Source organism: Pogoniulus pusillus, chromosome 23 (assembly GCF_015220805.1).
Source record: "Pogoniulus pusillus isolate bPogPus1 chromosome 23, bPogPus1.pri, whole genome shotgun sequence".
NCBI classification, from domain to species: Eukaryota; Metazoa; Chordata; class Aves; order Piciformes; family Lybiidae; genus Pogoniulus; species Pogoniulus pusillus.
In genome coordinates, this window is record NC_087286.1 from 7,759,678 (window position 1) to 7,785,234 (window position 25,557).

Genomic DNA, 25,557 nt, shown 5'->3' on the forward strand with positions numbered 1-25,557 from the left:
CAGGAGTCTAAATTTAGAGTTTAGTTCCAACTTACATTACAGCAGGTTCCTACACAGTGCTTTACTGAATAAAAATGGTTCACTTACCTTAATGAAAGCAATTAATTTACTAGGATTGCATTTTTTGGTGTGTGTTTACATATTTGAAACATAATAAAGCAGCTTCTTCCTCATCTGATTTGTTTAGTTAATATCCTCACTGTGCTCTCTCAAATAATTACATCCTCAAGCAAGAGGCTCCTGCTATTTATCTTTCATTACACTTTTTTCTTAGCTAAGAGGCCTGCTGATCTCAATTCCTCATTACTTCTTGTACCCAAAAGCACCTTTTATTTCATCAATACAACACTGCTGTGGGTGTTAAGTTCTAGGAAGGAAAAACACCAAACCAAACTAAGGATAGTCTCACTGGGACCTAGGAGCCATCCAGCTGTGTTTGATAAAGCAAAGGCAGGTAGCAAGGTGCACAGGCAATAGGGCAGAGTTTGCTTGGGTATACTGACAAAGGAGGCATTAAGGATTGTACCACTTCAAGCATGGCTGCATACACCCAAACACAACTTCACTTTTAAATCACTGTCCTTACGCAACAACTACCTTAGTAGCCTGACTGTCAGACTGAAACTGACAACCAACCTTGGCTTTAGTCCTTAGAACTATTTCCAGGGCAAGTCCTAAGAGTGAGCAGTTTATTTTCAAGCTTCCTATTCAGCAACTCCAACTTCTTATCCAGCAACTCCAACTTCCTATCCAGCACCTACCCCACCTGCATCCAGTTTTAGGGAGCCCAGCACCAGAAGGTCAAACTGCTGGAGAGGGTCCAGGAAGCCACAAAGATGATCAGAGAGCTGGAGCACTTTCCTACAGGGAAAGGTTACAAGAGTTGGGTCTGCTCAGCCTGGAGAAGAGAAGGTTCTGGGGACACCTTATAGAAGCCTTGCAACACCTGAAGGGGGCTACAAGAAAGAGGGAGAAAGACTTTTTACAAGAGTGTGTAGGACGAGGGAGAATGAATCAAAGCATGAGGAAGGCAGATTTGGACTAGAGATTAGGAGGAAATTCTTTGCAGTGAGAGTGGTGAGACACTAGAACAGGTTGCCCAGGGAGGCTCTGAATGTCTTCTCCCTGGAGGTACTCATAGCCAGGTTAGACAAGCCCCTGAGCAGACTGATCTACTAGAAGGTGTCCCTGTCCATAACAAGAGATTTGAACCAGATGATCTTTAAAGGTTCCTTACAGCCAAGATCATTCTATGAATCTCTGACTTCTTATTTAACAGGAGGGACTCTACCAAATTCGCTGTTGACCCATGTCCCTAAGCATTACATCTCTGCCTCTCCAAAACACCTCCAGGGATGGGGATTCAACCACCTCCCTGGAGAGCCTGGTCCAGTGCTTGAAAGCCCTTTCAGACAAGAAGCTTCTTCAGATTTTCAAGCTGTCACCCCTGCAAAACATGAAAGAAGCCTAATACTCACTGATCTGAATCTGGACTTGTTTTTTCTTACAGATGTCTGGCCAGAGTGTTTTGAGATTAATGTGCAAATTGTGCAAGCTGCTTCCAAAAAGAGCTGTGCTGTTTCTTTAAAGATCTGTTGTCTTCTGCATCAAGATTGTCCAAGACTGCTATTATGAGGTTCCACACTTCTTGTATCTATCCTAAGCAATATTGGCTCAGAACACATCTGCAGGTTTTCTTCACCAAAAGCCAAATTGGCAGTCTCGGGCAACCATCCAAAAATCTAGTTGTTTTTCTTCCTACAGACTAGTTCCAGGGGAAGAGAGATGTGATCAGTCCAGTAGTGCTCCCCACACAAGTCCCAGGCTGCCCCAGCACCCCAGGGCATTGCCTCATTTCTCCCAGCAGGATGGGATGTAGCAGATAAGTATCCCCAACTCTGTAATCCAACTACAACAAGGATATTTAAGAAGGCACAAAGAAAATAGTCAGAGGCTTACTGGACATCTTTCTTTGGTTTTTATTATGGAGACAAGCTTAAGAATTAGGCTCTTAACTGCTCACCAAGTTAATAAGTCTGAGGAGATGAAACAAAATAAGAAATTTCTCTCTATTTTTGTTTGGTTTTCATATATCTGTGAGCAGAATTGCTTTAAAGTAGAGACAATCTGGCAAGACAGATTCAGGATACAGTCTAATGGTCATGGAAATGCTGGGTAGAAGGTTGGACTTGATGACTTCAGGCATCTTTTGCCAAGCTTAATGATTCTGTGATTCTGCCATTCCTGCATTTCAACCTCTCAGAAGAGACAGACCCCTTCTCAGTATCCCCCTGCAGCCACTCCTCCTGCTCCACAGTCCAAGCAGGACTTGACCAGCAAGCACATAAAATCCTCTTTCTGAAGTTCATTAGAGGACAAACATCTTTAAGAAGCATTGGGCTTTTTTCACGTGCCTTGTGCTGTTAATGGCACAGACTTAACCAATGCAAGTGTGTGAAGCAAAAAGGAAGGCAGCTCTGAAGCAGGAACCTGCCTAACTGGGTTAGACTAAAGCTGTATTGACTGTTGTGTAATTGTCTGGGTTCGGAAGACTCTCAGCCTATTTAGTTTAGCAAAGACATCAAAGCTGGGGAGACATTTACTATACATCAAAACCCCTCAGCAGCTGAAAGAGTAACAGGACCAAAGGAACACATGATGAAATGATTCAGCACTTCTGTGACTTCACCGGCTAGAAATTGAGCCAAGCTTGCAGCTAATATAATCTGAATACAGGACACAGGTGACACCACTTCAAAACCACCCAAACCAACCAACCCACCTCTGTTTGGGTCCCAACAGCACATGTGTGCCTGATCAGGATCTTCCTGAAAGGTACCTGGTCTACATGTGAAAACCAGACAGAGAAGAGGGTGGACTCTATTTGGGTTTTGTTTCCCTGATATGCTAGTTTGAAGCTAGCTAGAATGTTTTGCTGAGAAGGATTAGATCACAGGCTGTGAAAGGGAAACAATGGTGATATCTACTTCACTCATAGACTTGCTGAGAACAAGAATATAAACACAGATAAGGCATTTGGGCTCTGCCTGGGCTCTGGGCTGCATTTCTCTCTAACCTCACCTTCTGTCTCTCTGATTAATCCACCTGCTTCCTAGCCCCCCTGGCCAAGCCTCCATTCTTCCTTGGGGCACAAGGCAATGTCTGGGGTAAGGTAGAGGGGTGGGAGAAGCTGGAAGGGCAGTTGGGAGCCCCTCCTCTGGACTCGGGTCTCTGGGAGGGCTGTTATGTTTCTGTATTGCCTTTTACCTTGTCTATTTCTGTCTATAACTGCATATGCAGTAAATATCTGCTTGTATATTGAGCTAAGCTGTAAATAATAAGCTTCAATTTCCAGAGCCAGCTGAGTCTATTCTGGGTGATTTCCAAAGTGTAGGGAGGGTGGGTAACACTCAAACCATCACACCTGGTTAATGGTGCACACAGCTGTAGGCTGCAGTGAATTGTGCTCATCACTAAACACACAAATGCATAACAGCACTTTTGTCCCTCACTCTCCTCACTGGCCCAGCTAGCAGATAGCAGAAGGGATTTCACTTAGCTGAGAGAAAAGGTAGGCCCAGGTCCCAGGGAAGGTGCAACAGTGCAACACAACAGCTGCTGCTAGTTTCAAAACCCACTATCTCAATGCAGTCCAGTTACTGGAGGTGCTGTATAAGCTGGCAAGAGAACAAGAATGTCTGAGTTCTTTACAAGCAGAGTGTGGAACACTCAAATCAGTTGCCCAGAAAGGTGGTGGAGGTCCCATCACTGGTGACATTCAGGGTCAAATTTGATGAAACAATCTAGTTGGAGATGTCCCTACTCTCTGCACAAGGGTGAGCCAAGATGATTTTCAAGGGTCGCCTTCCAGCCCAATGCATTCTGTGTTTCTTCTATTACAGTCAGCAGCAGAGTTGGAAAAGATGTTGGTCTTTTCTCCCTGGCAGGATGAGAGGAAATGGCCTGAAACTGTGTGAAGGGAGGTTCAGATTGGATACTAGGAAAAATTTCTGTATGGAAAGAGTGGACAGGCTGCCCAGGGGAGGTGGTGGAGTCACCATCACTGGAGGTGTTCAAGAGACCTGTGGATACAGCACTTGGGGACACGGGTTAATGGCCACAGTGCTAGGTTGACAGTTGGACTTGATCTTGGAGGTCTTTTCCAAGCAAAAAAAATTCCATGACCAGAGTCAGATTCCATCTCCACTCAAATTGCCAATAGAAAGAAAAACAAGCATCAGGCACAGTGGTGGCTATCAGCACAAAGCCACTTCCTGAAGGGTAAAACATGACCACTGTGATGTCTGCAGTCATCTCAAAAATGAAGGGAAATGTCACCAGTAAGGTAAGTGGCTATTTCACTCCAGAAATAAAAGGCTTCTCCTTTTCAGAGGAAGCAAGAGACTTTTTTCCTCAGTCTGCACAGAAGTGCTTCTAAGTCAGAACAAACAAACTCAACAACTTGGACCACATCCACAGAGCTATACTTACCAAAAGGACACTGCTTGTGCTGATGGTTAAATAGAACAAGAAGATCAATAGTACCTAAGCAGGTGATAAAGGGGGAATGATCCACTGAATGGTAGGCTGATTACCCTTTGGTGCATGAAGGAAGAATATATCCTACCTGACTTCATTCTCTTTCCAAGATGCCTCACCATGGAGGCTACTCAAAACAAACTGGTCGGAACAAAGCACAACAGGGGCTCAAAGGGCCAGTGCAACAGGTCAGCAGCTCTGCTCGTCTTGGCAGAGATCAGAGCTTACTGCCTTTGCTCCTCAGGATCAAACCATGGATTAAAATCACATTAGTGAGATCTGCCTGCATGCTCCAGACCAAAACATTGATCCCTATTGTAAAGCCATTGCTAGAAATTTATACAGCTATGGAATGTCTGGATGGAAAACAAACATTCTCACACACAGGACCCTCAATTATCTGGGACTTGACCAATGCAAGTAGTAATAGGGCAAAAAAAAAAAACCACAACCAACCTCAAGGACTCTGTAACCATGTTTGTACCTTTGGAGAACACAAATGGAAGCTAGTAAGAGCATGGACAAAGCGTAACATTCGCAATGGACAGGCAAGCGCAGGCAGACAGCAACTGTGTCCTGGGCTGCAGCAAGAGCAGGGGAAAGGAGAGGATTCTGCCTCTTTACTTTGCTCTCCTGAGACCCCACCTGGAGCACTATGTGCAGTTCTGGAGACCCTCAAACACAAAGAGGACATGGAACTGTTAGAGTGAGTCCAGAGGAGGGCTGCAAAGGTGCTCAGAGGGCTGCAGCAGCTCTGCTATGAGGACAGGCTACAAGAGTGGGGGCTCTGCAGCCTGGAGAAGAGAAGGCTTTGAGGAGACCTTCTAGTGGCCTTCCAGTCTCTAAAGGGGGCTACAGGAGGGCTGGGGAGGGAACTATTGATGAGGTTTTGTAATGACAGGATGAGGAGTAATGGGTTTAAACTGACAGAGGGGAGGTTCAAATTGGATGTTAGGAAGTTCTTTTCAGTGAGGGTGGTGAGACACTGGCACAGGCTGCCCAGGGAGGTTGTGGCTGCTTCCCTCCCTGGAGATGTTCAAAGCCAGGTTGGATGAGGCCTTGAGCAACCTGTTCTAGTGGGAGGTGTCCCTGCCTATAGCAAGGAGTTGGAACTGGATGATTTTTGAGGTCACTTCCAACTAAATCGTTCCATGACAATGAAGATTCCATTTCACTATTGGAATGTTCCATAGAGTAAGACCTGAGGGTGCTGGTCAACCCTGTGAGCCAGTCTCTGCTCAAGTGGCCAAGAAACATCCTGGCCTGCACTGGGAACAGTGTGAGCAGCAGGACCAGGGAAGTAATTGTGGCCCTGTTCTCAGCACTGGTGAGGTCATATCTCAAATAGAATTCAGCTTTTAGGGTTTCACTGTAAGAAGGACACTGAGGGGCTGGAGCATGTCCAGAGAAGGGCAAAGCAGCTGGTAAAGGGTCTGGAGAACAGAGCTGGTGAGAAGCAGCTGAGGGAGCTGAGGGTGTTTAGTGTGGAGAAAAGGAGGCTGAGGGGACACATTCTGGCTCTCTTCAGCTCCCTGAAAGGAGGCTGGAGTCAGGTAGAGTTGGTCTCCTCTCCCAAGGAACAAGTGAGAGGACAAGAGGAAATGGTCTCAAGTCATACCAAGGGAGGTTTAGGTTGGAGATTAGAAGAAACTTCTTCCCCAAAAGATTGCACTGGAACAGGCCCCCCCAGGAAGTGGTTGAGTCCCTGTCCCTGGAGATGTTGGAAAGAGGTAGAGACAAAGTGCTGAGAGACATGGCTTGCAGAGTCAGAGAATGGTTGGACTGGATGATCTCAAAGGTCTGTTGCAGCCAAAATGCTTCAGTGATTCTGTGTCCTCTGCAAATAAGCATTCATGTTCACAGTCCTGTTCTTGCCTTGTAACTCTGGAAGAAAGTATTCAGCCTTTTCAAACCCTCCTCTTGTTCCACCACTTTTAGATCTGGTGTAGTACATTACAATGATAAAAAAGGAAAGTGTCACTCCTCACAGTCACATAATGACTGAAGACAATATTTTTAGGTCACACTTGTACCAGAAATGACTGTTATAAATGTACCATTTTTGTTAAGCAGTATTAGAAAGCAGCTAGAATAATCCACTGGTGCATAATCACAAGCAACTCTCAATCACATATGAAAATGAAACATAACTGAAATATGCATTAAACCTGTAAAAATAACTCTTAAGTGGCTTACTGAGTAATACTTCATGAAAATTGCTTTTCCTAATTACAGAGACAAAGTGGCCCCTTAGAAAGCAATCATTATGATGGAGTCCTACACTGGAAAAAGCCCTCAAACTTCAAAATGAAACTTCAGTCTCATGAAAACATGCAGCCACCCGGGTCTAAGGGAATGTGGGAGCCTCTCAAATAGCAATGGGGAGCAGCAGTGAGAAAAGCTGTGTGTGGTGACACCAGTTGGGCCTTCTGCTTAGCCTGGTGGCAGAGCTTTAAGAGGAAGTAGAAGGGTTAAGGAGCATCCTGATGTTTCTTACCCTTATGAGGATGATTGAAGCATTTTATTTAGGCATTTATTTCAAACAAGCATTCTATTGGTTGTCCACATAAGAATTCTAACTAAACTGCCAAGAAAGGTCTCTTTCAGCTACTGTAATGCAGTAATCATAGAATGGTTTGGGTTGGAAGAGACCTTGAAGATCATCTCATTCCAAACCCCCTACCATGGGCAGGGACACCTTCCACTAGACCAGGTAGCTCAAAGACTCTCTTTTAAAATGAATTCATAGAATCAACCAGGCTGGAAAAGACCTCCAAGATCATCCACTTTGAACTACCACCCAGCCCTATCCCATCAACCAGACCATGGCACTAAGTGCCTCATCCAGGCTTTTCCTGAACACCTCCAGGGGCAGCAACTCCACCACCTCCCTGGGCAGCCCATTCCAATGCCAATCACTCTCTCCATGAAGAGCTTCCTCCTAATATCCAGCCTAGACCTCCTTTCAGGAGCCTCTGTCTTCAGTAGTTTAAGCCCAACGGGTCAAATCATGCAATCATTTTGGTTGGAAAAGACCTTGAAGATCATCAACTCCAACCATTTACCTAAGTCTGTGTAAAGGCTGGTGCTAAGCCATGTCCCTCAGCATGTACTGGTGCAGAGACTTAGGTGCCAGACAAGGACCAGGATTCCAGCCTCTGTAACATAGCACAGCCCTAGCAGAATGTCTATGTGCAAACCACCAAGTCACCCACACCTCCCAGGGTATGCATATGTAGGCATGCATGTGCAATTACAGACATGCACATAGACCAGCAGTAAATAAAAACATACACAGGAAAGAAGCTTCTCCTTCTTCCAGGGAAGCCTCCTGTGCTCCAGTTTGTGCCCATTCTTCCTTGTCCTATCACTGTGCACCACTGCAAAGAGCCTGGCACCTTCATCTTGACACTGACCACTTGGATATTTATAGATAGAGATAAGATCTCCTCTCAGCTTTCTCTTCTCCAGACCTCTCAGTCTTTCTTTATAGCAGAGGTGCTGAAGTCTAGCAAACATCCTTGTAGCCCTCCATTGGACTCTCTCCAGCAGAACCCTGTCTCTCTTCAACTGGGGAACCCAAACCTGGACACAGTATTCATGCTCTAAATCAGCACAGGGTGACACAGCAATGAAGCAGCATAAGGGAAGACATGAAGGGGGTTAGTAAACACCATGCAGCTTCTAGGGGACCAGGCTCTGCTGAGTGAATGGATAACCTGACAGCCATCAGTTTACACCGACTGGCAAATGCAAACTGGAAGAACAGATGCCATGAATTACTGGAAGCCAAAGCACAGGTAAACCCAAAGCAGTTTTTCCTCATCTGAAAACAAAACCATCCAACCTCCTACCAGAAGGCCCCAATAAAAATGATGGCACTTAAATGTCTAGTGCTATAAAACTGTGCTCCAAAAATAAAACTAAATGAGTTTGTTTCCATTAAAGCTCTTACTATGGCTCAGTAGCTTCCTTGGGATGTGAAGATTCAGCACCTCTTCTCTCTAGTTTTTCATCTTGGGAGCTTTAATGTGTTTGCAATCTCATTTTCATTTGTTGCACCAAAAAGGGGAATGAACTTTCTTCTCAAGGCTAAATTAAACTTGCCTCTTGTGCAGGTGTCATGAAGTGTTAAAAAAAAAAAAGCAGGAGAAACAGTTGCTACACTAAATAAAAGCTTTTTGGTGAAATAAGGCAGATGAGATTCTCCCTCCCCCCCATTGGTTTACTGCTTCTCGAGTCTCATAGCTTTGCAACAAAATTAACTATGGAAGACATGCAGGAGTAGAATTTTAGGATTTTAGCAACCAAGAACCCCTCTGCAGTGTGTTGTCTGAGTAAGCAAACAGCTAAGCATGCAAGTCAGGAGCAGAGTCTGCAGAGTTACTAGGAAGCTGATGTCCTTTTCAATGACAGCAAGTGCAGCAACAGCTGATTTTGCTACCAGCAGGTTGGCAGCTTCATTTATGACCAAGATGCTGTCACAAATCAAAATCACTCAGAAATCTGCTCAGACACAGGTTTCAAATAGGTATCAGGATGCTTAACTCCTCTGGGGAGCATCTGAAACGTGAGGTGGATGCATGCTGTAATGCACCCCAAAAATCCCACTGAAGATGCTGCTGGCTGGAGCACACCAAGGCTCCCTTCCAGCGCACAAGCTCAGGGTACCTTTCTGCAGAAAGCATACTGTGGGGAGGGCAATCTGCACACCTGGAGATCACTTTAGATCTGAGTGTCTATCAGTTTAGACATGAACATTGTGTTTCTGCATTCCAGTTGAAAGATGGGGATAGACTGGGCTAACAGCCTTTCTATTATCTCACATGACAGGGGAGACACATACCTTCCTTGCAAACCTTCCAGCACAAGCATGTTGACCCTCACACAGGATGGGCCACATGCTTTGATACCACAGTGCTGTGCATTTCTCTCATTGCACACATTTTGTGATGCTTAATGCACAATTTTATGCAATTTCACCACCCCCACCCCCCAGATTCTTTATAGCCTTCTGAACATAGCAGACATAAATGAGAGCTCTGAGTGAAGCTGTGCTGTTTCTGCCCAGATCTGACACACCTACTGCTACTGCACATCTGGAGAAGATAACCAACAGCCAGCCTGCCCAAGGAGCACAGTCCAACCTGGCTACAGTCCCCAGGTTCCTTGCTGCAACACTCTGTGGCTCCTAACAGATGCTGACCACAGCATTCAAGTTGGAAAAGCCCCTCAGGATCACCAAGCTCAGCAGATATGCCTACTCTACAAGTTTCACCCCAAACCATATCCCCGAGTACCACATCCAAACAACTTTTAAACACATCCAGGTCTGGAGACTCCACCACCTCCCTGGGATCTTTCATTTCTTGCCCCAGCCACCAACAGTCAAGATTCTAATCTGTCTCCAGGGAAATGCTCTTCCCTGCACTCATCTCCCTCTCTGTGACTGCCCTTTTACTCCCACTAGATATATTTTATCCATGTCCTGCCAGCCAACTAAACTTCTGGGCCCCACCTCTTCCCTTCCCAACCACGATGGGGAGAAGCACCAGTTCAGCTACCTAGTATTGCTCTGTCCAGCAGAGAAAGATCTGAAACCTGTGGCAATAGAGCTGGAAGTACTGGGAACTGATGCAATGCTGTCATCACCTGTCAGCTGCAAGCCACACCAAACACTTCCCTGCTGTTTTCCTTGTCAGACAGCATCATTCAGCCAATCATCTGCTGCTTTTCACTCTTGAACTCCGGGGACAGGAAAAGAAGCAAATAAAACTGACCCAGAGGAATTTAAATGCTCCTAGTTAAAACTGCTAACTAGGAGGACAGGAATGGTTGCAAAGGTTTTCCTCCTTTGAAGAGCACACTGATAATCAAAAGCAGCTCCTACAAAATACAGACTCATTTACCAGCTCTTTTTTCTATAAAGGCCAAGATGCTGTAGCTAAGCAACCTGATTCTTCTTTAAACTGAAACTGGCTTTCACAGCACCTTGTTTATCACCAAGAGCTCTGATAAACCTCCACCTTATTTTATGTAACTGTCTGAGGGAGTGCCAGATCAGATCTGCTCCTCTGTCACAAAGGGACATTTCCCAGGAATGCAGAGGATGTTATTTCTAAAATAGCATCTGAAATGTTCTTTGTGTCTGCTGTGTGCTCTTCAAACACACCAAGCTGTGTGAGCAGCCATCAGCCTGAGAGAACAGATTCACCTTCCTGCTCCTGTAGCCAGGAAGCAGTGGCTCTGTTCTATCTGTGTACTGAACCAAGATGCTCCCTTCTCTCTGACTGCACCTTCAGACCAGGATTTGATGCAGCACTGAGTATTTCTCTTCTGTCACTGAAGATCTTGGTTTACTTCTAAGAGGGAAGACATCCTGTGACATACTCTATGCTGGTATGGGCACTTCTCTTGCCCTGTCTTACATGTAATGCATACCTCCAAGGGTGATGATTGCTTCTGAATTAGAGGTTAACTATGTTACACAAAGCCTGCTCACTCAGTCACCAAACAGATCTATTTCCAGACTTCTGTCAACCTGACTGCACTTTTCCTGACAAGACTGAAAATACATGTAAGTACTAAACAAACCCAGTGACACAGGATATCACAGAATCACAGAATGTCAGGGGCTGGAAAGGACCTGGAAAGCTTATCCAGTCCAACCCCTGCTAGAGCAGGATCACCCAGAGCAGGTCACACAGTAACATGTCCAGGCAGGTGTTGAATATCTCCAGGGAGGGAGAGTCCACAGCCCCCCCTGGCAGCCTGTTCCAGTGCTCTGTCACCTCTGCAGGGAAATAATACCTCCTTGCATTTAAATGAAACCCATGCCTCAGCTTCCACCATTGCCCCTTGTGCAGTCATTGGGCATCACCCAGCAGAGGCTGGCTCCAGCCTCCTGGCACTCATCTTTACATCTTTATAAACATTGATGAGGTCACCCCTTAGGCTCCTCTTCTCCAAGATAAAGAGCCCCAGCTCCCTTAACCTCTCCTTGTAAGGGAAGATGCTCCACTCCCTTAACTGTTTTTGTGGCTCTGTGCTGGACTTCCAAGCATTTCTCTAGGGTCCTTCCTGAACTGAGGGGCCCAGAACTGGACACAGTATTCCAGATGCAGCCTCACCACAGCAGAGCAGAGAGGGTGATGACTTTGGATGCTAACCTCTTGCCATGCCTCCTCTCACACAGTATGTGCATTAATAGCCTTTTCCTGATTTGACAAGGGCACTAGAAGGCATCTGTCTGGAAAACCTGGAACTCAGTCCTCCATTATAATTCTATTTTTAATCAGCTCCTTCCTCCCTCTTTTTTCCCCACCACCTGTCTGTCACACTACATACAGTATAACAAAATGCAATCATCTCCACTGTTCTGTTAAACAATGGCAAAAAAGCTGTTGGCTGCACTGCTCGTTTGTTTTCCTTTCTCAGTTGGTTTTGTGTTAGTGCAGAATAAATACCCACAGTAGGGCTATGCATCTCTCTGCAAACAGAGCCACACACTACATACAGACAGCAATGCAGCCTCTCTGTTTACTCTGCCTCTCTCATTCCCTCTAGATATTTTTGCACGCTGTCATTTGTGGAATACTCTGAAACCCAAAGGGATGTCAGCTGAGCCTGCCTCGCACTGCAAGCTGTTGGCAGCCTCATTAGGGATGGGGGAGCAGCGTGGAGACCGCTGTCGTTTTTCACAGCCTGGTGCTGCTGGTTGGAAGTGTTTGGCCGAGCTCAATGGGCTGTGCCAGCTGATTTCTTCAGACACTCCTCAGCCTTCCTTTTATTGTTGGTGTTCTCCACAAGGACTCTGAAGTTGTTACTAAGAGTGCTGGCAGCTGCTGCCAGCATCTTTGGGGAAGGAATAAGCAAACTCTTCAAGCAGGATGAAAATGCCTATTTTCTTACCCCCATGGCCAGCTTGGGACACAGGAAATCTTATTCATTCCTTCAGATTTACTGGATAACTGTCTTCTATTTTTGTTAGTTTCAGAGTCACCTGCATAATTCCCTTCTCTACCCAGTTAAAGGTCATAATTTCTAACCCTACAGATATTACCTGCCCCATCTGTTGTGGCTCCCCCCAGAATCCAAATCTCCTGCTCATGTATTTTTTCAGAGGGAACTGTTCCCTACTTGGGTGTCAAGGAAGAGGGTATGAAGGAGATAAGCTCTGTGCTTCACCATGTGTTGTCCCTTCTTCTTCCAAGTCAAGAAAAGATCAGCCTCCTTTTGGCTGATAAAATGAAAACCATGAAAGAATAAATCAATCAGAACTGAAAGAGACTTTAGCCACTGCTGCAGTTCGGTTTTCCTGTGTGAAGTCTCAACTAACCTCCTGCCTAATTATGGGGGGGGTGGTTTATAGTCATTTTGAGGTTGAAGGAAGGCATCCTCCTGCTCTCAAGTTCATCTAGGCTGATATGAAATTAGGCATAGATGGGTCCTGTACACAGTAAGAGAACAAATCAGGAAGAACTGACTACCTAAATTGCTAACATAGTAACTTAAAACCAGAGAATTTAGTTTCCAGTGCTTGCCCTTGCTCTGTAGTCAATTTAAAGGCACCATAAAGTAAGTTATTTCAGAGCCACCAATCTACCTGCTGAGGAACACCTAAATCTAAGGAATAGTCTGTCTAAGCATTTGGAGCATTCAAGCTGCCACACTAATTCCCCACCCATACACTCCTTTTCTTCCAAACAAGGACTAGCACTACAAATATTCCATCACATAATCAGGCAATTCTTGATGACCTTCCAAATCCCAGTGTCAGTCAGCATCATCTCCTGATTCAGTGCCAGAGCACATGAAGCCAGTAGAGTACTCTAAACAATCCATTTTCTGGTAGATGTTGGGTCCCATCCATTCCTCCTTTTCCTTTTCAACACACACAGACCACTGTTTTGTTGTAATGCACTTCCATTTCCATCCTCACAATCATTCCCTGTTCAGAGTGCTTCAGGACAGCAAGAAAACAGGAAACCTTTCCCTGTGAAGTGTCCAGTAGATTTTAACCACTGAAATACCACAAAATAAAAAAGGATTTTAGGAACCTGTAAGTTGTAGTGATAGGTTGAGGGGATTTAAGCTTCAGAAGGGGTAGATTTAGACTGGCTATTAGGAACAAATTCTTTCCAGGGAGAGTAGTGAGACACTGGAACAGGTTGCTCAGGGAGGGCAACCTGTGGATGTCCCATCCCTGGAGGTGTCCAAGGCGGGCTGAATGAGGTCTTGAGTAACATGTTCAAGTGGAAGGTGTTCCTGCCCATGGCAAGGGGATTGGAACTAGATCTTTAAGGTCCCTTCCAACCCAAACCATTCTATGCTCTATTTTTCCTTCTCCTCTAGTCTGTCTCCTAAGTTAACCCTGTTCCCTATCACATGCTGTATTTTCAGTGTAAGGGAAGAGGAACGTTGTACCTCTGAAGCTGTCATCTTTATACCTTAGATTTAATGGTCACATATCATGGGCTACGCAGTGAACATGTTCAAGAAATTCACAATAGCAAAAGCTTCCCAAATGGCTGGCAAAAAGGCTGCCCCAAACACTCAGCTCACCTAGCAAAACTAGAGAGAAAGGAGGAGAGTGAAAGGAGGATCCACCTTAAGCAGAGCTGGAAATCCAGAGATCTCTGCCTTCTTCCTTACTCTACCAGAGACAGACTTTGCAATCTGGGGCAGAGCACTCCAGAGTCAGCAGGTACTTCAGTATCTGCTGCTAAGAAGAGAGGATTGGCAATGTCATTCCATCAGCATTTAGAAGGCAAACTGTGTGGAAAGCATGTTGCACAACTATGTCATTTGCCCTTATTCCAGAGTATATTCCAATGAAACAGTGTGAAAAGCAACATATGGGACCTGTCTGGGAATATAAAGAAGTTCCCATCAGACTGAACTCTCCTAAAGTGGAGCCCCTAGGGTAAAAGGAAAGAAACCTCCATAAGTTGTTCTCAGCAAATCCCCATCCCTAGGGCACTGGTATTAAACAAGAAGTCTCATCCTCTTCAGTCCCTCCCTGCTTGCTTTTGGAAGAGGTTTGTATTACCTACACATCCTGCCCTTCGCCATGACAGCCTTGCTGATTTAACACTCTAATAAGTGTCACAGAGAAGGAAGAACAGCTGGCAGCTTTTTGCTCTACATACAAGTGGAATACCACTTCATGAATGGCTTTTCATCTCCTTACCCATGCCATTAACACCTGAAGGCATGAACATGAGCCACACTCACAAGTACAGCATCACTCCTTCAAGAGCTGCCCTAGAATGTACATTTCAATTCCTTTCTGCATCACAGGAACTCACTGATGCACTACAGCATCAAAGCAAGCTTACCAAAACAAACATGCAACTGTCCAGCAGGAAAAACAAAGCCTCCTTTGTAACACCAGCAAACATCTATTGTCAAAACATCACAAGGCACACTGGTAAAAGCTCTGCAGAGAAACTTACTTGGCACAGCCAACTTTACAACCATGTACCCCAGAACCCAACGTGGAGAACTGCTCTGAAAGTAACATTTGACTTAGAGCATGTATTTCCATCTTCAGCAGAGATGAAACACCCACCACCCTCTCAGTAGAAGGGTGAAGCACAGCATGCTAAGAACCCAGCCCTGGTTGAAGGCTGGTGAATAGTTCCAAGACATCCACCTCTGGATTCTCATGCACGGTAAGAAACCAAACTGCAGAGGGGAGATTTTCCCCCTGAGGCACTAAAGACTGTCAAATTACAAAGGGGAGTTTTGCACACCACAGAGAACTCCCTGCAAGCCTCCAGGTTGTGTTTCATACAACATCCTTCTGCACTCAGTTTCCTCAGTGACACTCCACCTGCCTTGTGCAATGATAAAACGGATGGTAGCCTTTATTGAATGTCACAGCCATGACAATCTCTTTTCATAACCAGGACAAATTCTACAGAGAAATAAAATTTACTTTATTCCCATGAAAACTGAATGAAAGAAGTCATTTTATTCCCTCTCCCTCTTTAACAAATCCTTCCAGAGAGTAACTTTTTGCACTGTGCTCCCCCCATACTCTTAAAGACTCAGATTTAGAAGGGAAGTGTCACTGTGGGATTACATCCACCTTAGAGTTAGATTCTGTTTTCCTGTGCATTAAGAATTCAGAGGCCATTACAGCAGACAGCAAGCTTTGAACCTGACTAAAGGTGCATTAAACTCACACTGATCTTTGCCTTGCCTTCTTTTCCCCATAGTCTCTTCCATATCTCTTCCACCAATCAAGTAGAAAAGGAGAAGGGGAGGGGGAGATACAACCTATAGTCCCAACCCTCTGCTGACAATTTTGCTTATAAGACATGAGGAAAGGAGAAGCACTTGCCAAAATATATAATCACATTCAGGAGGACCAGCATGCATTAAAAAACAAGGTCTACCAGACCTCATGGGAAACAACATTTTCTTCAAGGAGGAAGACTACTGAAAAGTCTTCTCTCGAATTCAGAAGTCAAAAAGTGCTTGACAAAGACCAAAAAAAAAAGCTGAAAATATGAGTACAAAAATGCTGAGTTTCTCTTGTTGAATACTTTAGTAGATGAATTAACACTAGGTCTAAATTTCAGTTTGGCTTTGATAATTTAGTGGCCTTCCAGCACCTGAAGGAGGGTTACAAAAAGGCTGGAGAGGGACTGTTTCCAAAGGCCTGCAGTAAGGAGGCGAGGGACAACGGCTTGAAATTACAGATTTGATGTTAGGAACCAGTTCTTTGTCAGGAGGGTTGTGAAACACTCAAGAGTTGGCCCATGGAGGTGGCTGAGGCTCCACCCCTGAACGTATTCAAGGTCAGGCTCAACAAGGTTCTGGGCAACCTGATCGAGTGGAGGATGTCCCTGCTGACTGCAGGGAGGGTGGACTAATGACCTCTAAAGGTCCCTTCCAACACAAAGCATTGTCCAATTCTCTAACAAGTGAGGCAAGCACCTCCTGAGTTCTGGTAGAGAACTGCCAACTCCCCTCTCGTTTTAATTGTCTTTTCTGAATGAATGCAAGTGCTGGAGGTGACTTCTCTCTCAGAAAACAAGTGGGTGTCTTCCAAAACATCATATGCCACTAAGAAAAAGGAAAAAAAACCAAAACACATCTAATTTATTTTGTTGCAAAGTCTCATTCAACTCGATGAGTGGTCAGGCTGAAGGAGAAACACTATGCTGACAGATGGAGCCAGACTGACCTTCAGAAGAGGAAGCAGGAAGGAGCCGAACAGAAACACTCAGCTCTGTCAAAATGTTGGCACTCCCATTGAGAAAGCATAAAGAGTATCCAATTCTGCCTTGGTTTTTTGCATCCTTCTACCAAAAGTCCATATTTTTCTGGATAATAATTACTATTTGTGCTACTTTAAATTGTGTTTTTCCACTTAAACATGACACTGACATTAAAAGCTTTTATTTTGGGTGTGAAAAAAGAATTGACTCACAAGCAGAACTTCATCAATTGTTCCACTGCTAATATTCTATTTTTACCCCTTCCAACTGTTATTTCTGCACAGTAAATTTTAAACACCAGCATTCCTGAAGTGCAGACACTCCCCTGAACTCACATCCACCACAATGCCTTGTGCAGAAAGGGTTTGGGTTTTTTACAGCCTATGAAATGCATTTAAAGCCCATTAAACACATAAAATAGCATTTGTACTAGAGAAAATTATTCCTAGTGGGAAGACTGTAAGTGTGGGTCAGTCCCTCAGGGGCAGACATACCTCAGAATTGTTGAGATGACACCTGTGGGTCCCCGAGAACCACCCCTCACTTGAGCACTGGTCAATGTCCACCTTCTGCAGGTTGATGTCGACTTTGACAACACCTCTGAAAAGAGAGAAAAGGCAACCTTGAACACAGCAGCTACAGAAACAGGATAAACTTCTTTAGCATGCTGTAACCTGCAAAGCAGAACTCCATCTTTCTTTTAAATGTGGAATTGGGTGAAACATCTGAGAACAGAAGTTCTGTGTTCCTGAAGCCAGGGTGGCAAACACGTTCTTGGGTTAGATCCTTACTAAGATGTGTCACAGCAAGAGTTTGGTAAAGCTAAGGCACTAAGTGTAAAGCAGCAGGTAAGAATCAGTTACACACTCAGACAACTTCATATCCTTCACATTTGCCAATGCAGCAAAGAGCTAAGACAAATACAAGAAAGAATCTGCAGTACTTCTGAGGCCAGCGACCTCCCCAGCTGATCCTGAGCACAGAATCAGGGGCTACACTGCACCTCCATATCAGTGATGACAACATCCTCCCTTTTACTCTGCCCAGACTACTAAAACTATATTTCCAACCCAATGAACTCTTTTTCCCCATGTTCCAGATGACCAGAGAGCTCAAGGGGAAAAACTGCCATATATACAAACTAACCCTTTATAAGATGTTGATGCCAATGGTTACAGGGTTATCTTAACCTGATAACAGAATCACAGGCTGTTAGGGCTTGGAAGGGACCTCTGGAGATGACAGAATCACAGGCTGTTAGGGCTTGGAAGGGACCTCTGGAGATGTCAGAATCACAGGCTGTTAGGGCCTGGAAGGGACCCTAAGAGACCCTGCCAGAGCAGGGCCATACAATCTAGCATAGGTGTCTGTCTCAGATGCTCACAGGAGGTAACCAATTCCTCATCTGATCACATGCACATCCCATCAACTAAGCTTCTAATGTTTTCTGGCCCTTTCCAAGTGAAAGTATTAGTGTGTGGGCTGGGGACAGGACCTATTCTGTAAGTGAATAATCTCACCATGGCTGTATACAGGTGCAGTGCAGGCAGCAGGACCAGGACCACCACTACTCCTTGCCCTCCCAGTTCACATTACACACCAAGCCCCTTGGCAATGGTCCCTCAAGCATTAGTATCATTATGACTACTCCAAGGAAATCAGTTTATGCAGTAGGAAAACCAGTGATGGTTTATCCTTATTAGAAGCATAACAGAGTCACCTGGGAGACTCTCAAACACCTTAGGGAAGCAGGTATTTATTTCCTTTACATGGAAAGCTTTTCCCTTGTGTGTAGTTTGGTTTTAACTGGTAGGAGAGGAAGCTCTCCCTCTAAGAAACACTTCCATGAAGAGGGAGGTACAGGCTGCAAATTAAGGGTAAACTAATGCTCATAGCCACATGGTGGAGAGAAAGGAAAGGCACTTCTGGATTTTTCATATTAGAATTAAGTAACTTGCACCTTTTGAAAACTGATGCAATTATTTTGTTCAAAATAGATGCAGAAATTAGATTCATTCAGGAGGTGCAACTGAACACAACCCCTTGTGATTATCCAGTCCAGCCACCTGCTCAAAGGCTCAGTCCAGTTGTGCTTTTCAGTAGCACCAATAATGGAGACTTCACCTCTGGCAAACCTGAGCTAGTGTCTGACCAGTCTCACAATGACAAAAAAGAAGCTTCTAATGCTTAATCAGCATTCCTTGTGTTTGTTTGTGCCTCTTGTGTTCTTTTACTGCCTACCCAGAGAAGATTCTGGCTCTGTCCAGACTCATGCTCCGAACCCCTCACCAGCTCTGTTGCTCCAGGACACATTCCAGCACCTCAATGTCATCCTTGTAGTGAAGGGCCCAAACCAGTATTTAAGATGCAGCCTCACCAGTGCTGAGTATAGGGGCTGATCACTTCTCTGTTCCTGCTAGCCACACCACTTCTGACAGAAGATGCTTGGTCACACTCAGACCGTGTCTCAGTATTCCTCCCAGGTTCCCTGACCCTGCTTCCCTCTTGTGCACTTTTATTTTACACCCAAGCTTTGATAGGGCTCCTTGTTCGACCACACAGGCCTGAAAATGATCCCACTTCAAAATCTTTTCACAACACTGCTTCCAGAAACACTACAAAACTCTTCCATCTGAATGCATTTCCTCTTTGCTTCTCTTCCAGTAAAGCTGTTCTTCAAAGCCTTTCAGTGTCTGCACAAACCCCATACAAGCATTACTACCTATGCTCTTCTATCTGCAACACTTCAATAGCTCAACCTGAACTTCCAAGTATGATTATTTTGGCATCTTTTCATAATTTTCTGGGGTGAAAAATATGCTGGGAAAAAACCCAAACAGTACAGGCCAGAAGCATGCATATGAAAGCAGTCTCTCCCAACAGTTACAATCCAACACACACCTTGCTTTTGCCCCCCATGGTGCACATGGTTCTTTTTGCACCCAGAATTCTGCAGTAGCTGCTCACACTTCACAGTTCTGCACAAGTAGGAACAGGGTTTGCAACTACTCTGGGATAGAATTATTTCAAAAGAGAAGTTTTAAGCATTTATTGAAAGGATCTTGATGGTACAAGCCTTCTACAGCATCATTTGGGATGCTCTGCTTCATGAGAAAAGACTGAAGGAGTCTGGTCTCTTTAGCTTGTTGAAGAGGAGTCTGAGGGTGACCTCCTTCATGTTTATAAAGATGTGAAGGGCAGTGTTTGGAATATGGAGCCAGACTCTGCTCCACAGAATCACAGAATCAACCAGGTTGGAAGAGATCTTCAAAATCATCCAGTCCAATCTAGCACCCAGCCCTAACCAATCAACCAGACCATGGCACTAAGTGCCTCAGCCAGGCTTTGCTTCAACACCTCCAGGGATGGGGACTCCACCACCTCCCTGGGCAGCCCATTCCAATGCCAATCACTCTCTGACAACAGCTTCCTCGTAACAGCCAGCCTAGACCTCCCCTGGCACAACTTGAGACTGTGTCCCCTTCTTCTGTTACTGGTTGCCTGGCAGAAGAGACCAACCCCACCTGGCTACAGCCTCCCTTCAGGTAGTTGCAGACAGCAATGAGTTCTGCTCTGAGTCTCCTCTTCTGCAGGCTGCACACCCCCAGCTCCCTCAGCCTCTCCTCACAGGGCTGTGCTCCAGGCCCCTCACCAGCTTTGTCACCCTCCTGTGGACACCTTCCAGCACCTCAACATCTCTCTTGAATTGAGAAGCCCAGAACTGGACACAGCACTCAAGGTGTGGCCTGACCAGCGTTGAGTACAAGAGAAGAATAACTTCCCTCATCCTGCTGGCCACACTGTTCCTGATCCAGGCCAGGATGCCATTGGCTCTCTTGGCCACCTGGGCACACTGCTGGCTCATCTTCAGTCTACTCTCTACCAGTACCCCCAGGTCCCTTTCTTCCTGGCTGCTCTCAGGCACTCTGTCCCCAGCTTGCAGCACTGCTTGGGGTTGTTGTGGCCAAAGTGCAGAACCCTGCACTTGGCCTTGCTCAATCTCATCCCATTGGCCTCTGCCCACCCATCCAGCCTGTCTAGGTCCCTCTGCAGGGCTCTCCCGCCCTCCAACAGATCAACACCTGCTCCATGATGTTCAATGATAGGCCAAGGGGCAATGGATGCAAGATGGAGCACAGGAGGCTCCACATGAACATAAGGAGAAACTTTTTATCTGTGAGGGTGGCAGCACTCTGGAACAGGCTACCCAAAGAGGTTGTAGAGTCTCCTTCTCCACTAACACTCAAAACCCAACAGGATGTGTTCTTCTGTGACCTACTCTAGGTGATCCTTCTCTGGCAGGGGCATTGGACTTGACCTTTCGAGGTCCCCTCCAATACCTAACACTGTGACTGCGACTCTGTGATCTCAGCCCTGTACCCCATCATCATTACACAGAGTACACTGATACATAGTGATGCAATTCTCAAATTCATCTGTGATTAATACAGGAGCTGGCACAGCCTGTTTACCCACCCACATTTTCAGTTATTTTGGATCCAGCATTTGGAAAATGTAACATATGGAAGGACACATCCTCTAAGAACGTATAGGGCCCAGTTAGCTCCAAGTGCTGTGTATACTGAGCTAACTGTGAATAACTGCAGCTCTGTCTCAATAGCAGCAGTCAAGACAAATACCAAGTTGAAGAGCAGGCTCAGCTTGTCAGCATAACACATTCATCCACACTGACAATGCTGCCTGGCTGAGCCCAAGCCGCAATGATAAGTTAGTAACAATATTACTGGTAATTGGGGACCATCTGGCAAGTAAGGAGGCTTTGTTAATCTCCTTATAACAATAAATATTTGGTTTCTGCCACGATTTTACAGCCCCTACACTAAAAAAAAAAAGATATTTAAGGCTTGCACCTTCATGTTTAACATTTAGATCTGAAAGAATTAGTTGAATTGTACATAAGAGATAATCACTGAAGAATGATGTCATCAAGGATTTTCTGTCGGGTCAGAGGTTTGATTTAAGAGGCTTTTGTGTCTGCCTTCATCTCCAGCACCACTGCTGGCATGCTGTTTGCCTTCAGATCCATGCCAGAAATTGATTTAAGCTTATTTTCCCCAACCTACTAGCTATCTTGATAGTTTCAGTAGTTATATTTCACTGTAACAACATGTTGTGAAGCCTCTATCTACAGAAGATTTTTTTCATCTGTACTCTTACACCATGAAAAAGGGAGCCTGTTCTCTTCCTCCCTGCCAGCTTAAGCTAGAACTGCACAGAATAACTATACCAACATTTAAATGGTGGCAAACAGTATTTTTGTCCTCTAGATCTTCAGAAGATTGACACAGAAGTCATCACAACTTAGCTAAACAGAATCACAGAACTTTAGAGGTTGGAAGGGACCTCCAGAGATCACTGAGTCCAACCTCCCTGCCAAGGCAACATCACCCAGGGTAGTTCACACAGGAATGCATCCAGGAGGGTTTGGAAAGTGTCCAGAGGAGGAGACTCTGCCACCTCTCTGGGCAGCCTGCTCCAGGGCTCTGTCACCCTCACTGTGAAGAAGTTTCTCCTCATGTTGAGCTGAAACCTTCTGTGTTCTAGTTTGTAGCTGTTGCTCATTGGCTTATTGCTGCTGACCAGCAAAAGGACATTGGCCCCAGCCACTTGGCACCCACCTCTCAGATATTTATAGCCATGGATAAGATCTCCTCTCCAGACTCAACAGCCCCAGTGCTCTCAGCCTCTCTTCACAGGGCAGAGGCATTCAAAGTTTGCCTTGTAATTCTGAACAGTAGTTTTTGTACTTGCAAGCACTGCAAGCTGTCATAACTAAGGTATAAAGGCATGGTTATCACATGCTGAAGCAGATATCAACCCCCAAATCTAAACTGCTGTCCAGCTTCTTGCTGCTTCCATTCAGCCTTACATACTGTCCTTCAGATGCCCTCCTTACCAAAAACCAAGGAGAAAAGAAAAAGATTGTCTCCAATTCCCTCCATGAATGCACCCTGCAATTAGTAGAGCCCACATTTCAGAACAGACATCTCTCCTGCTTCTTCTCATTTTGGAAGCTGCCACTTTCAAGCACATTCATTTCCAAACAGTGCACACTGAAGCTCTTGCAGTGTATCAGCAGAGCATCCCAAATTCATTCTGGTGTCAAATGAAGTTACTTTCGGTTGCAAGCCTTACTGGCAATCAGGAGGTCCAAGCTGCTTCTGGAAGTTGAGATTTTGGCTGCTGCGTCACTTACATACTTTTTCAGCTATCACCTCTGCATATCCAACTAACTTCACAAAATATCCAGTGGCTTCACAAAAAGTCACTGGGACCTTATACACAACATGGTTTTTGAACTAAAGCCTGGTTTGAAAATTAGAGCAGAGTAGATTTGGATGATAGGAACAAGTTCTGTGCCATGAGGGTGGTGGAACACTACAACAAGTTGCCCAGGGAGGTAGCTGAGGCCCCATCCCTGGAGATGGAGTCCTCACCTCCATCCCTGGAAAATTGATGGAGTGGCTCCTGCTGGAGGGCATCTCAAGGCACTAGGAAGAGAAGAAGTTTATCAGGAGTAGACAGCATGGATTTACCAAGGGGAAGTCATGCTTGACTAACCTGATAGCATTTTCTGATGCCATGACTGAATGGGTAGATTCAGGGAAACCAGTGGATGTAGTCTACCTTGACCTTAGCAAAGCCTTTGACACCATCTCCCATGACATTTTAGTGAGCAAGCTGAGCAAATGTGGAAGAGCAGACGCTGAGGTGGGTTAGGAACTGGTTGCAAGATAGAGTTCAGAGGGTGGTGATCAGTGGTGCCAGGTCCAGCTGGAGAGCTGTGACTAGTGGAGTCCCCCAGGGATCAGTGCTGGGGCCAGTCCTGTACAACATCTTCATCAATGACATTGATGAGGGGACAGAGTCTGCTCAGCGAGTTTGCTCACACCAAACTGGGAGGCTTGGCTGAGACAGCTGCAGGCTGTGCAGCCATCCAGAGAGACCTGGACAGACTGAGAGCTGAGCACAGAGGAACCAGATGAGGTTTAACAAGGACAAGTGCAGAGTCCTAAACCTGGGAAGGAATAATAAACTGCACCAGTACAGGCTGGGAGGTGATCTGCTGGAAAGCAGCCCCAAGTAGAGGGACCTGGGGGTCCTGGTGGGTAACAACCATGGCACAGCAATTTGGCCTTGTGGCCAAGAAAGCTAATGGGATCCAGGGGTGTATTAGGAAGAGTGTGTCCAGCAGATCAAGGGAGGTTCTCCTCCCCCTCTACTCTGCCCTGCTGAGACCTCATCTTGAATACTGCCTTCAGTTTTGAGTTGCCCATTTGAAGAGGGACAGGGATCCCTCTTCAGGGACAGGAGAGGGTCCAGCAGAGGGCTAAGAGGATGATGAGGGGACTGGAGGGCATGGCTTATGAGGAGATGCTGAGGGACCTGGGGCTGCTTAGTCTGGAGAAAAGAAGACGAGGAGATTTGATAAATGTCTGTAAGTATCTGAAGGCTGCCAGGAGCAGGGGGACAGGCTCTGATCACTGGGATAGGACAAGGAGCAATGGGTGTAAGTTGCAGCAAAAGAGGTTCCACCTCAACACAAGGGGGAATTTCTTTACTGGAAGGGTCACAGAGCACTGGCACAGGCTTCTCAGGGAGGTTGTGGCATCTCCTTCTGTGGAGACTTTCAAGGCCTGTCTGGATGTATTCCTCTGTGATAGATAGTATTGTCCTGCTCTGGCAAGGGGGTTGGACTCTATCTCCTTGGGTCCCTTCCAACTCCTAATATCCTATGATCCTGTGAGATATTCAAGGTCAGGCTCAACAGGGCTCTGAGCAACCTGACCTAATGAAGCATGTCCCTGCTCCCTGCAGCAGGACTGGGCTGATGACCTTTGGAGGTCCACTCCAACCCAAACCATTCTATGACTTTCATTTGCCCATACAGCACCACTAACTTCTTTCTTAGGACAGAAACACTTACCACTTCCTCAGCCAGAGCACGACTGCTGCTTTCCAGCACACATTTCTCACTGAAAATCAACTTAAACCGAAGAGGAAAGAATGAACAGCAGTGTGGGCACATGAATTAGGAGTCACCTGCAAAGAAAATCCCTCTAGGCCATTTGGAACAGTACTACAAGGGCCAGGACACTGAAAAGCTGAATCCTGTTGCCTGAAGAATTATTCCAGGTTTGAGATTTATGGCATGCAGTGCTGCCTCTCTGGGGATTTCCCTGCACTTTAATCAGAGCTTTCCTAGATACTTCAAGAAGTGGTGATTTTGTTTGTTATTTTATTTCTGCTTAGGGATAGTCAAGTAACTGCTGGCAGCTCAACTGTCACAAAGCATTACCTTGTACAGGAATGCAAGGTGATGGTGAGGTACCACTTACATTAGAATATCCCATGCAAAATTTTGTCCTAGAGCAAATTTCAAGCTATTTAGTGAGAAAACAACATTTTCAGTGTTCTCATTACTACCCATTATTATTCTGGAGCCCCTGTTACAATAGGGATGTGGAGATGCTGGAGCATGTGCAGAGCAGGGCCAGGAGGATGCTCAGAGGGCTGCAGCAGCTCTTTTGTGAGCACAGACTGAAAGAGTTGGGGCGGTGCAGTCTGCAGAAGAGATGGCTCCCAGGTAACCTTCTTGTGGCCTTCCAGTATCTGAGGGGGGCCTACAAAAAACTAGGCAGGGATTTTGAGCCTATCAGGGAGTGACAGGATAGGGGGAATGGAGCAAAGCTGGAGGTGGGGAGATTCAGACTGGATGTGAGGAGGAAGCTGTTGAGCATGAGAGTGGAGAGTGTCTGGAATG

General features: G+C 45.6%; 1 protein-coding gene across 1 annotated transcript in view; it reads right to left on the reverse strand.

Moving 5' to 3' along the window:
* GPR158 (G protein-coupled receptor 158) overlaps nt 1–25,557 on the reverse strand; it is a 214,895-nt gene that overhangs the window by 181,873 nt on the left and 7,465 nt on the right. The window contains exon 2 of the mRNA XM_064162477.1: nt 17,267–17,372. Within this exon, the coding sequence (XP_064018547.1) occupies nt 17,267–17,372 (106 nt within the window). The remainder of the gene's footprint in view (nt 1–17,266; nt 17,373–25,557) is intronic.